Source organism: Armigeres subalbatus, chromosome 2 (genome assembly GCF_024139115.2).
Source record: "Armigeres subalbatus isolate Guangzhou_Male chromosome 2, GZ_Asu_2, whole genome shotgun sequence".
In the NCBI taxonomy this organism is placed as follows: Eukaryota; Metazoa; Arthropoda; class Insecta; order Diptera; family Culicidae; genus Armigeres; species Armigeres subalbatus.
This window is the reverse complement of record NC_085140.1, coordinates 449,920,643-449,933,767: the sequence shown is the minus strand read 5'-3', so window position 1 is coordinate 449,933,767 and position 13,125 is coordinate 449,920,643. Positions and strand designations below refer to the sequence as shown.

Sequence of the window (13,125 nt, the reverse complement as noted above, 5' to 3'; positions counted from 1 at the left end):
GCCGTCGAATGGGCGATAGGTACGAAACAGGACTTCTGTGGCGCAAGGATAACCCCGAGTTTCCAGATAGTTATCGGATGGCTGTGCGACTTTTTGTAAACATGGAGCGCAAGTTTGCAAAGGATCCCACCCTAGCAAACTGTGTACGTAAACAGTTCTGCGAATACGAACGTAAAGGCTACGCACACAAATCGACCCAAGCTGAGTTAGACTCTTTTGACCGTAGTCGAATGTGGTTCTTGCCCTTAGGGGTGGTTCAACACCCAAGAAAGCAGAAAGTTCGTCTTATCTGGGACGCCAAGTCTACCGTCGAAGGGGTGTCGCTTAACTCCATGTTGCTAAAAGGGCCTGACCTGCTAGTTCCTTTGCCAGCAGTCTTCCGTTCATCCCGTAAATTCCCAGTGGCCGTTTGTGGCGACATAAAAGAGATGTTCCACCAGGTATTGATCAGAGTACAGGATCGTCTTTCTCAATGTTTCCTATGGCGGGACCGTCCGGCTGACGATATTCAAGTCTTTGTGATGGATGTTGCAACATTTGGTTTTACTTGTTCGCCCGTGTCGGCCCAGTTCGTGAAGAACCTCAACGCCGAGCAGTTTTCTAAGGTGTACCCTAGAGCCTCTAAAGCCATTGAAAAATACCACTACGAAGATGACGATTTAGATAGTTTCCAGACGGTAAACGAAGCGATCGACGTCGTGAAACAAGTCAGATTCATTCATTCTAGAGGTGGGTTCGACATCCGAAACATTCTCTCCAACTCTGTTGAAGTGTTGCAAGGGATTGGTGCCACACCGAAACACAACACAAAGGAATTGACTTTAGAAAGAGGTGAAAATATGGAGTCAGTACTGGGGATGATGTGGTTGCCGAATGAGGATTGTTTCACGTACACGGTGATACTCAAGGTCGTTATGAGTCTTTTCGACCCACTGGGTCTCATCGCATTCTTCCTCATTCATGGGAAAATCATCATCCAAGGAATCAGGGCATCAGGGATCGGTTGGGATGGAAAGATCAATGAGAATTCAGTTCGGCAATGGCGACAGTGGATACAATGTTTCGGACAACTGAACGGACTCAGAATTCCCCGTTGTTATTTCGTCGATCTGGTTCTCAAAAGCTCTGAACGAATTGAGGCTCATGTTTTTGTGGACGCTAGCGAATCAGCATACTGTTGTGCCGTATACTTCGGAAGGATCTGTGAAAATATTGTACAAGTGTCTCTCGTTGGGGCCAAAAGCAAAGTTGCCCCTTTGAAGATGCTTTCAATTCCACGACTCGAACTGAAAGCTGCGGTACTTGGAGTTCAGTATCTACAAACGATTTGGAAATCACGAATTTTCGGTATCACAAAAATATATGTGGTCAGATTCCACCACTGTTCTCGCGTGGATTCTGTCAGATCATCGCCGTTTCCAGAAATTTGTGGCAGTTCGCGAAATCCTGACCCTGAGTAACGCTCAAGAATGGAAATGGTTTCCAACCAAGTTAAATCCCGCGGACAAAGCTGCAAAATGGGGAAAGGGTCCTGAATTTCAAGCCACTGGTCAATGGTTCTGCGGGCCGACATTTTTACACCAGAATGAAGAGCAATGGCCAGAACGCCGTTAAACCACACGACTTGGACATCAATTTACAATGTGAACGTGTACCATACACATGTGGAAGTGTTGGCTTGATAAATGGATTGCGAGTGATTTGACTATGCGTCCAATTTGGGAATCTTGAGCTCATTCAGTAGTCGCTAGGTTGCGAAGGCCGAAGGAGGTCCTTCGTAGCTTAGTTGGTTAAAAAAGCACCAGTCTAGCGTACTGAGGGTCGTGGGTTCGAGTCCCATCGAAGGGAAAGTGGTTACCTCCAATACATTTTTCAAATCATTTTCTTCCACATAATGTACATATTCACATATGAGTTTTCATGATAATTATCATAAATCGCGAAAGTTTGTAATAATTTTTTCAGCATTAAATTATTTTATGCTGGATTACTAGAGGCGCGATTTAACAACTTTTTATATTTATTTTTTAAGGCTGGAGTAGTTTGAACTTTTTTTTAGACTCATCTCTTTTCATGGAATCGCGGCAAACTCTAAACTATTCCTATCAAAATTTTCACGAGAGAATACCTGTTACAACTGGCAACACTTGCAATCGCATTACGGTAACGGTCGGAACAGCGATCTGACGGACCTGTCAGTATGACGGATCGTTGAATGAAGAAGTGTGATGTGTCAAATTAATTTCTTTATCTAAAAGTAAAACGTGAGAACTACATTGCTGAACTTAAACGGTAAAAATGAACTTGAACTGTAAATTTATTTGCTTAATCTAAAGTGCATTTGTCTTATAGCTAGCTACATTTCTAAATTTGATATCCTAAACTATTGTTCCTAATCTAAAAAACGTTAATTTCTTTCAAACTGTAAGTAAATAATGCCTATAGTTAAAATTAAACCTGAAATTTAGACTAATCCTGTAGAAAACAAACCTAAACAGAGAGTACGGTCAAATTATCCATAAATCTACACATAAAAACCGATTTTGTAAGTCCAAGCAAGAAAAACTTATTCTATGTAACTAGAATTAATTAAACAATAAATTACAGCAAAAGCTAATCTACAATACTGTGAGTAATTACGCTAAAGAAATCGACTTTCGAGACGAGCCAACCTAGGGCTAGCAAATCTCGCTAATAAAGACAAAAAAATCGACTTTGTGAAGCACGTTTAGGCTCTATTTTGATAAATGAGTAGACTAATGATTTTTTTTCCAATTTTATATCATCAAACAGACTATAAAGGGTCCATAGTTAAATTGCGTCTTTCAAGTGATGCCAACCAAAAATAAATTTTCGAAATTTTCGGGGACTGAAATACAATATTTAAACTTATTTTATGTATGACTTTTTCTATTCTTCAACACATCCAAATGCTTGAACTTTTCTCTTAAATGCACTCATAAGATTGTGTGCAAGACCCGAGCCAACATTTGTCTGCTTCAACTTTTCCCGTCAAAAAAAAACTATTTCTTTTTTTTTATTTCTTTTTTAATTTCTTTTTTTATTTTTATTTTTTTTTAACTAGTTTTATTTGCTAATTATCTAATACGTGCATTCATCTCTTAGACTAGGTGTTCCGTGTTTTCTTAACACTATCATCCTTATTTGCTATGTTATATTTTTAGTTATTATTTTTAGTTATTATTACATTTATTATTATTACATAGTTATTATACATTTCAATTGCCTCTGGCAGTTAGAATTTTTCCTCTGGTTGAATTGAACCATGTAGGAATTACAATGTTTTCAACTTAAACTAATATTAACCTATTTTATACTAATGGTACAAGGAGATAATCGTTGCAATAGAAGATTGCAACGATTTTTGTCAAAAATTGGAAATTATTTTGTTGGACATTTGTTGCAATGTCTCAATATTAGAAATTCTATGAAGTTCATTGGTACTATACCACGGAGGCAACTTCAGAATCATTTTCAGAATTTTATTTTGAATCCTCTGGAGTGCCTTTTTTCTGGTATTGCAGCAACTAGTCCATATTGGCACAGCATACAACATGGCAGGTCTAAAAATTTGTTTGTAAATCAAAAGTTTGTTCTTAAGACGAAGTTTGGATTTTCTGTTTATAAGTAGGCCTGCAATGTGATTTTTAAAAGTTAATTTTTGATCTAGCAGAAGTCCTAAATATTTAGCTTCTCTAGACCAATTAATTGGAACCCCATTCATAGTGACAATAACTCTGCTAGAAGGTTTCAAATAAGAAGCTCTTGGCCTATGGGGAAAATTATAAGCCGAGTTTTTTGGGAAGCATTCAGGAAATTTTCCATTTTTGCAAGTAAGTGGAGAAAATATCCAAACTTTTTGCAACCTACTACAAATGACACGAAGGCTTCGCCCTTTGGCTTAAAGGCCCGTGTCATCTGCAAACAAAGATTTTTGACCCTCTGGTGGTAAAACAGGTAAGTCAGAAGTAAAAATGTTATAGTATGGGCTCCAGTATGCTGCCTTGGGGAACACCAGCTCTTACAGGTAATCTATCAGATTTAGAATTCTGCTAGTTTACCTGCTGTGAAACAATCTGATAAATAATTTTGGATCAGTTTAATAATGTACAGAGGAAAATTAAAATTCATCAATTTTACAATCAAACCTTCATGCCAAACACTGTCAAATGTCTCTATATCAAGAAGAGCAACTCCAGTCGAATATACTTCAGATTTGTTGAGCCGAATTAAGTTCGCAACTCTTAATAACTGATGAGTGGTTGAATGCCCATGGCGAAAACCAAATTGCTCATCAGCAAAAATAGAATTGTCATTAATATGAACCATCATTCTATTTAAAATAAACTTTTCAAACAGTTTGCTTATTGAAGAAAGCAAACTGATTGGGCCGATAACTAGAAGCCTCAGCTGGATTTTGTCCGGCTTCAAAATTGGAACAACTTTGGCATTTTCCATTTATCTGGGAAGTATGCCAATTCAAAACATTTGTTAAATAAATTAACCAAAAAGGATAAAGAGCTCTCAGGAAGTTTTTTGATAAGTATGTAGAAAATACCATCATCACCCGGGGCTTTCATATTTTTAAATTTTCTAGTAGGGGTGGTGGGGGTAAATTGGACACCCTAAGAACTGCTGCTGATTATCAAGTGATTATCAAGAAATTGTATTGTTCAATGCAGGTGTGTCGATGCTTATCTTATTGGTGAACAAAGCCTGTTGTGAAAAAATTCTGGAAAAATATTTAAATAAATCATTTAAAATTAGTCCAAAATAGCTCAATTTTGTTTTGGGCGGGGTAAAATGGTCAGGCGGTGGGGTAAAGTGAACAATATTGTAAATAAAGCAAATAAGTCGATCAAAATATTTTAAACCAAATACATAATCTTAATAATATTCAAAATGTTACCTGACCGGTTTAAACCCTTCGTTTTATCACAGACAAGCAGACGTACCTGGCTTGGTCAAAATGATAGGGCGGGATTTTTTTAATATTCAATTGAACATTGCTAAGTGAAATATTACCAGGATCCTTTGGTTTTGGCATGGTTTGGCAGGAAATTCATCTAGTTTTGAAAAACGGGTTATAAATCATGTTCTGGCCGCAGGAGAAATTCCGGATTATTTGAGGGCATGTCAAAAATGCTAGATTTTGTGCGCCTATATTATTAAAATGGATGAAATGTGTGCCCTTGTTATACTCTTTTACAGGAACTAGAGCTTTTACTGAGTGGATTGATATATGGATATCACAAATCGGATGAAAAACATCTGAATTAGGACTGTTTCCATGAACAAAGTGTGTTGTATGGAAATATTCGCTCAGGAATGTAGAAATTGTACGAAAATATGAGTGTGGAGCGTAAATGACCAGATTCCCCTTTTCTTCACCCCCTGATTGATGATCCCACTGTCAACCGAACCAATTAAGGTTAAAAATTTAATTAGTTTGTCTCAATTTCTATGTCAGAACATTGCTCACTTTACCCCCAGGCGACATGACCAATTTACCCCATAGCTACATGTTTTTAAAATAACACCTAAACTAAGAAAAACAATTAAAAAGCTATCTTCCATATACCAGTTCCGCTTCATATCAAGCAAAATGAACGATGTAAACGATATTTTGGTTTAGAACTACTGACTCAGAGTTTTCATGGCTTAAATGCAACAATGTCGAAATTACATCAAACGAGCATTTTGCGAAAGCGCGCAGAATTTTGCTAAAATCTAGCTGTTAAATAGATATTTCATGATTTGAAATAGCTCGGAGAGCATGAAATGCTGAATTTATGGTGTAGCATGGAAAATAATACGAGAAATCCATAAACAGAGGATAAACAAGCCGTTACCCACTTTACCCCGCCTGTTCACTTTACCCCCGCTACCCCTAATAGATCTCACTTCATCCAAATTAGTTCCCAACGAAGGGTCAAAAACATTCTCTTGATTGAGAATGTCTTCGAAGCTCCGTGTAACCTGATCCTCAATTGGACTGATGGTGATGGTGGACATCATAGTTTGTTTGCCTCTGTGCGGAAAGAAAAGTTAATTTTTACGTGTGAAAGTGAACTTGTGCCGCGGGAAAAATATTTCTATCGTGTGCCCTTTTCGTGATTATAACAGGATAAGTAGGAGGCATTAAGCCTCCGTGCCAAATTTTCATTTAATTTAACATTTATTACTCAACACAGCATCCCGTGAAGCCATAGTTCTACCTATAGCTTCGCGCGGCAAGCTATTGTTGTTCATTGCTGCCCCATTTCTTTTATTCTCTGTGGATAGTGTAGTGTGTTGTTGCATGTTTGAGTCCACTGCTGTGTAGAGGATGGAGTGCGAAAAGTGTAAAGTGGGGATCGCAATCAACGATTTCCCACTGTGTTGTTTTCAATGTGGGAAATATTTTCATGCCCGCTGCTCTCCTATTGAAGCGAAGGCAGCGGCTAGATTGATTACGGAGAATGCAAATGTTTTTTTCAAGTGTTGTGACTGTCTATCTAGTCGATCTTGCGACGGACAGAATGTGATGCAAACTGGTTCTTAGGCATTGCAGTTGTACGTGGCATGAAGATGGGTTATTATGGTGTTTTATATCACTCTCCCAGTGCAAGTGACCAGCGTTTTATTGAAATTTTGGAAAACTGGTTTGAGTCATTTATAGATCCTAGTAAATTAAATGTAATGGCTGGTGATTTTAATATCAATTGGTGTGACGATTCCAATTCGAATCATTTGAAACATTTAGCGGATTTTTTTAATTTGAAACAAAAAGTAAATTCTTATACGCGTATTTCCCAGCACAGTAGAACTTTGATTGATCATGTGTATACAAATTTTGATTCTGTAACTAGCGAAACGAGTAATGATTTAAAATAACTGATCATGAAACGCTAGTCATTAACGTTACCGACAATAATAGTAATGATAGTAATTTAATTAAAATGAAGTGCTGGAGAAAATATTCTAAACAAGCTATTTCGGGTCTTGTCGAAAAGAAACGTGGATTTTCAAGAAAATTCCGGTAATATAGATGAAAAGATCAGCTGTTCTTACAAACGTTTTGAAATCCTGTACCAATCAATTAGTAGAACAGAAGTTAGTAACTTTGCATAATTCTAACAGCTGGTATAGTTTAGATCTTTTGCGCCTGAAACGTAAAGAGATAAATTGTATAAAAAGTTTCGTAGAACTAGTAATGAAAATCATTGGAATAGGTATCAGGTAGCGCGGAACAAATATTCGCAATCTTTGACACGTACACGTTGCGAGTATATTCAGAGGAAAATTTATCAGCATCAAAACAACAGCAAAGAGTTATGGAAAATATTGAAATCATTATTAAAGCCTAGTAGTTGCAAGCCGCGGTCCATAACTTTCAATGGCACATTAGAACAGTCAGAACAAGAAATTGCATCTAAATTCAACGATTATTTCGTCAATAGTGTCTTATCCATTAACCGATCTATCGAGTTAGTGGATGAGCCTGGTGAAATAAAACAGCCGATAAATATTAACTGTAGATTTGATTGTTTTCACCCGATTACTTTTGAAGAACTTAAAAACATTTGCTTTTCTTTAGGTAAAACGGCTGGAGTTGATAATGTTAATGCTAGAGTTATTCAAGATTGCTTTCATGTCATTGGACGCAACTTGCTGGACCTTATAAATGAATCGTTACAAACTGGGCACGTGCCGCATGTTTGGAAGGAATCACTAGTGATTCAATACAAAAGTTGCTGGAACGATTAAAGCCGAAGAGTTTCGTCCCATCAACATGTTGCACATTAGAGAAAATTTTAGAACTTGTGAGTTAAAGGCCAGCTAATTACATATTTAAATAGTAATAACATTAATACCGGAACAATCAGGTTACAGGGAAGGCCATTCCTGTGAAACTGCATTGAACTTGGTATTATCTAAATGGAAGGAAAATATGGAGCGTAAAGATACTATTCTAGCTGTGTTTTGGATCTCAAACGCGCTTTTGAGACAATTTCTCGGCCCTTATTGTTGAAAACTGTTAAGCGCTTTGGAATTTCGGGTTCTGCATACAAATGGTTTGAAAGCTATTTGTCTGACAGATCCCAACGGACTACTTTCAATGATTATGTGTCGTGTCCCGTGGAGAATGACCTTGGTGTACCACAGGGAAGTGTATTAGGGCCCTTTTGTTCATTATGTACATTAATGACATGCGACAGGTCTTACGTTATTGTGACATTAATTTGTTTGCTGATGATACTGTAATATTCATTGCAGCTCAAAATCTGGAGGAAGCGATTGAACACTTGAATGAAGATTTGCATTCTTTAAGTAGATGGTTGAAGTACAAACAGTTAAAATTGAATATTAGTAAAACAAAGTATATGGTTATTTCGCGAAATCGTTCAATTGATAATGTCTCTGTGAAAATTGATGACGAGACACTTGATCGCGTACGGGAAATTAAATATCTTGGCGTGATTATTGATGATAAATTGAAATTTGACCAACATATTGACAATGTCATCAAGAAAATAGCCAAGAAGTATGGAATCCTATGTCGACTGAAAAACGAATTAAATACAGCTAGTAAAATACAGTTGTACAAATCAATCATCTCTCCTCACTTGGACTTTTTGTCCTTCCATTTTGTTTTAGCAAATCAGACACAAATATCGAGATTGCAGCGCTTGCAGAATAAGATTATGCGTTTGATTTTAAGATGTAACAGATTCACTTCCTCAACTTTTTTGGATGCATTGCAGTGGCTCTCGGTGAAGCAAAGAATTGTGTATTTAACAATGGTGTTCATTTTCAAAGTAGTAAATGGTTTTGCTGCCTCGATATTTGTGTGATCGAATTGAAAGAGGAAGTGACATTCATAGATATAACACTAGAAACGCGGAGGATGTAAGAACACCCAACTTTTTTGCATGGAGCTTCACAAAATTCTTTGTTTTTAAAGGTATCAATGATTTCAATTCGATGCCTACACATATCAAACGATGCAACGACATTATCACAATTCAAGAGACTTTGTGTTTCACACGTAAAAGCTGTATTTTAAGCAGCTACTTAGTTGACTTTTAAAAATCATTAATTATTGTATCTTGACGAAGGTTGACCTACGGATATTTTGTTTTGACAACTGTGTTTTTCTATTATTTGGGCACCAATATACTATTTTTGTTCGCCTCGATGATGATGATGGATTTTATATTTATTGACGTAATTGTAATTTGACCTTTTTCTTGTGTAGTCTACAAAAGTTTGAGTCTCGCGCGCGTAAAGCAGATATGAATGATTTTTAAATTTATGTACAGACTTGCGCTTTTTCAGCTGTTTCAATAATTCTGCGGATTAGTAATAGGCTATCTAGTAGAGTTTGGTTTCCGCGGTTGATGACAAAACTTTTGATATCGACGGAGCGGTAACACAAGTTTTGATTTTGTTGACAACGACATAGTTTATTAGATTATTATTGATGCTTTCGAGTGGCTAACGTTACTTGTAATAACATGAAACGCGATTCTTGGTGGAACTTTTGAAATCTGTGCGAGAGGTATTCACAAGTTTTGCATTTTTATGAACTCGAAGCATCACTACTGATACTTATGAGAATCTGTAGATGAATTAAACAGTTTTTACATTTATTATTTTTGCTGGATAGTAATGGAAAGTTATGAAGTTTATATCTGTGATGGTAATCAGATCGTTGTTGTTTCATTTTGCAAATCTAATTAAATTGTTGTTAAATTAAATTCAATCAATTATCTTAAAGATAAATCGTCTAGCTCAAACCTTTGCAGGGGTATGTGGCGGGACCATCATCATCATCATCATCATCATCACTAGTGAGACCTAGACTAAAATTATGGGCACTCTCGAACTGCTGAGCAAGTTTTTGAGCCTTTTCGCCATTCGTTAATAAAATTTTATTTCCCTCTTTAAGCGCTGGAATTGGCTTTTGAGGTTTTTTAAGAATTTTCGTTAATTTCCAAAAGGGTTTCGAACTGGGATCCAACTTCGAGACATTATTCTCAAAGTTGGTATTTCTCAGAATAGCGAAACGTTTTTTAATTTCATTTTGCAAATCTAGCCAAATAACTTTCAACGCGGGATCGCGAGTTCTTTGGTATTGCCTTCGCCTCACATTTTTAAGACAGATCAGTAGCTGAAGTTCGTCGTCAATAATAATGGAGTTGAATTTAATTTCACATTTAGGAATTGCAATGCCTCTGGCTTCGACAATTAAATTTGTCAAAGATACGAGCGCATTGTCAATATCACTTTTGGTATCCAAAGGAATATTAACATCAAAATTCCTATCGATATATGTTTTATATAAATCCCAATCAGCTCTATGATAATTAAAAAAGAGCTGATTGGATTATAAATGTTCTTGTGAGATTTCAAATGCCACAGGAAGGTGATCAGAGTCAAAGTCAGCATGAGTTACCAATTGGCCACAAAGCTGACTTGAATCCGTTAAAACTAAATCAATTGTAGAAGGATTTCGACTGGAAGAAAAACAAGTAGGGCCATTGGGATATTGAATAGTATAATATTCCGCAGAACAATCTTCAAATAAAATTTTGCCGTTGGAATTGCTTTGAGCATTATTCCATGAACGGTGTTTGGCATTGAAGTCACCAATTACGAAGAATTTAGATTTCTTGCGAGTTAGAATTTGAAGATCAGCTTTCAAAAAATTTTTTTTGCTGCCCATTGCATTGAAAAGGCAAATAGGCTGCAATGAAGGAAAATTGACCAAAATTTGTTTCAACAGAAACTCCCAAGGTTTCAAAACTTTGGTTTCAAACGAAAGAAAATAATTTATGTTTGATACGTCTATTAATGACAATGGCGACCCCACCACAGGCACTGTCAAGACGATCATTTCTGTAGATAAAATAATTTGGATCTCTTTTAATGGAGAGTCCTGGTTTTAAATAAGTTTCTGTTATAATGGCAATATGCACATTATGAACTGTTAGGAAGTTGAATAATTCATCTTCCTTACCCTTTAGAGAGCGGCATTCCAATTTAGAACTTTCACACAATTATTTAGATCCATTGAAACGGAGTCCGATAACAATTTTTTGTGTGTACTTTATACCAACCTGAACAGCTTCTGGTATGGTATTTGCTTTGAACATTGCATCAATCATGTGATGCAATTGTTCAGTTGAAAAATCAAAATCGGAAGCAGTCATGCTACCTGAATCGGCAACATGACCGTTATTTTCCGTTGGGACATGGGTATAAACCTCATTTTGAGAAGAGAAATTTTGTCTACCAGCAGCGATGTTTGCATACGTAGGTACATTCGAAAAATTGGAATTTACTGAAGTGCTTGCTACCCGTTGACGAGCGGCAAAATTTGTTTGTGAATTGTGGTGGGTATGAATTTCTCGACCGGTAACTGGTTTCGAAATTTGAGCGTTTGAAAAATTTCTACCCGTCGAATCAGGGATCCGATTGGAATTTCCCGTCATCAATTTTGCACGGGAATTCAAAACTTTTTTGCGTGAATGGCATTCCCAGAAATTGGATTTATGATTGCCCCCACAATTTGCACATTTAAATTTATTGGAATCTTCTCTCACAGGACATGCGTCCTTGGCGTGAGAGGTTCCACCACAAATCATGCATTTAGCATCCATGTGACAATGTTTGGTTACATGACCCCACTTTTGGCACTTACGGCACTGGGTGGGGTTTTGGAAATTTCCCTCAGGCCTGCGTTAATGTTCCCATGTAACACGGATATGGGAGATAATGCAGGCATTTTCCAAACTTTTCATATTATTTGATTCACTTTTGTTAAAATGAACTAAATAAAATTCTTGAGAAATGCCCCTCTGGGAAGTACCAGAGTGGGATTTCTTTTTCATTTCTCTGGTGTTTTCTGGGGTAGTTAGCACAAAATTGGATTGCTATTATCTTTTTAAAAGATCAGTGAGCTCAAGTATATACGTTATCAATTTCCGACTCTGAATATTGATAATTCTTTTACTGTTGATATGAAAGATTGATCGTGTGAGTATAATGACACAATATTGAAGTAAATATTGAAAGGATGTCAAACAAAAGTTTGATTCCTGTTTCGTTTTTCCTTTCGATTTTCGAACACACGCTTACATATAACACTAGATTATCCGAAGAATTTATGTCGATCGACGTATAAAAAAAAAAAGTTTTAGATGGAAAAATTAATTTGAAAAATGTTGTAAAAACGCATGTTAGTGTAAAAGATTAAATGTGTGAGTTTGATGATAAATTATTGACGTAATTATAAATGAAAAGAAAATAATATCCTTTTTGAAAATCTCCCTTCCGATTTCAAATCGGTTACAACATCTGATGGCGATGTTTGTGTATGTACGTACATTTGGTGGAGTATACGAAATTCGAAGTAATTCAGGAAATAATCGAAAGGTTCTGCAGCATTTTTCGTGTGGCAAAAATATAGTCAATATAGTGATGAACTTTGTTAAACTTAAAAATCACTCTAATAAAGAATAAAGAAAAATATAATCAGTATTCCGGTTGCCTAGCGGCACAGTCTGATTTTTATCTACGTGCGCAAAACGTCGCTTATCTCTACGGCAAAAATGAACGTCCAGCAATCAGTTTGCTATCACCTTTTCAGCAACAGAGACACGAACGTAAATTGAACGTACGAACGCTTTTATTCAACTCACTTGAATTGAAAATAAAAATGAGTTTAGTTTAAAATTTGAAGTTTTCATAAAAAAAAATTGGAAACTCCTAGATAGTAGAGACTAAATTCTGCCTAATATTGTCGGCATAAGTATAGTTGAGTGTGTCTCCCTATTGATAATATTGCTACAGAAGTTATTACAAACAATCTTAATCAAAGAACTGTGAAGTTTGTATATCATACATTTACAAGTGAAAATTCAAAATTCTAATATTAAATGTCAACATATTATGTGGAATATGACGACGACCTGTATTTGGGATTCCTTACTAAGGAATTTGAAGCGAGCGAAAGAGTTATCGAATCGAGATCCGATATGGTTTACCTACCTAATTTGAAAGAAAAACTCTTTCCAAATCTACTGAATATTCAAAAGGAAAATAAATATACCGATA

The 13,125-nt window shown here is 36.2% G+C and overlaps 2 protein-coding genes across 4 annotated transcripts in view; one reads left to right on the top strand and one right to left on the bottom strand.

The window, feature by feature from the left end:
• Positions 1-13,125, bottom strand: part of LOC134213731 (klarsicht protein) — a 780,975-nt gene that overhangs the window by 605,219 nt on the left and 162,631 nt on the right. The gene's annotated exons all lie outside the window — the stretch shown is intronic.
• The window catches only part of LOC134218184 (speckle-type POZ protein-like), a 1,762-nt gene continuing 1,112 nt past the window's right edge, over positions 12,476-13,125 (top strand). Inside the window, exon 1 of the mRNA XM_062697093.1 lies at positions 12,476-13,125. This exon is cut by the window's right edge and continues 1,112 nt beyond it. Coding sequence (XP_062553077.1) covers positions 12,948-13,125 — 178 coding nt within the window. The 5' untranslated portion in view covers positions 12,476-12,947.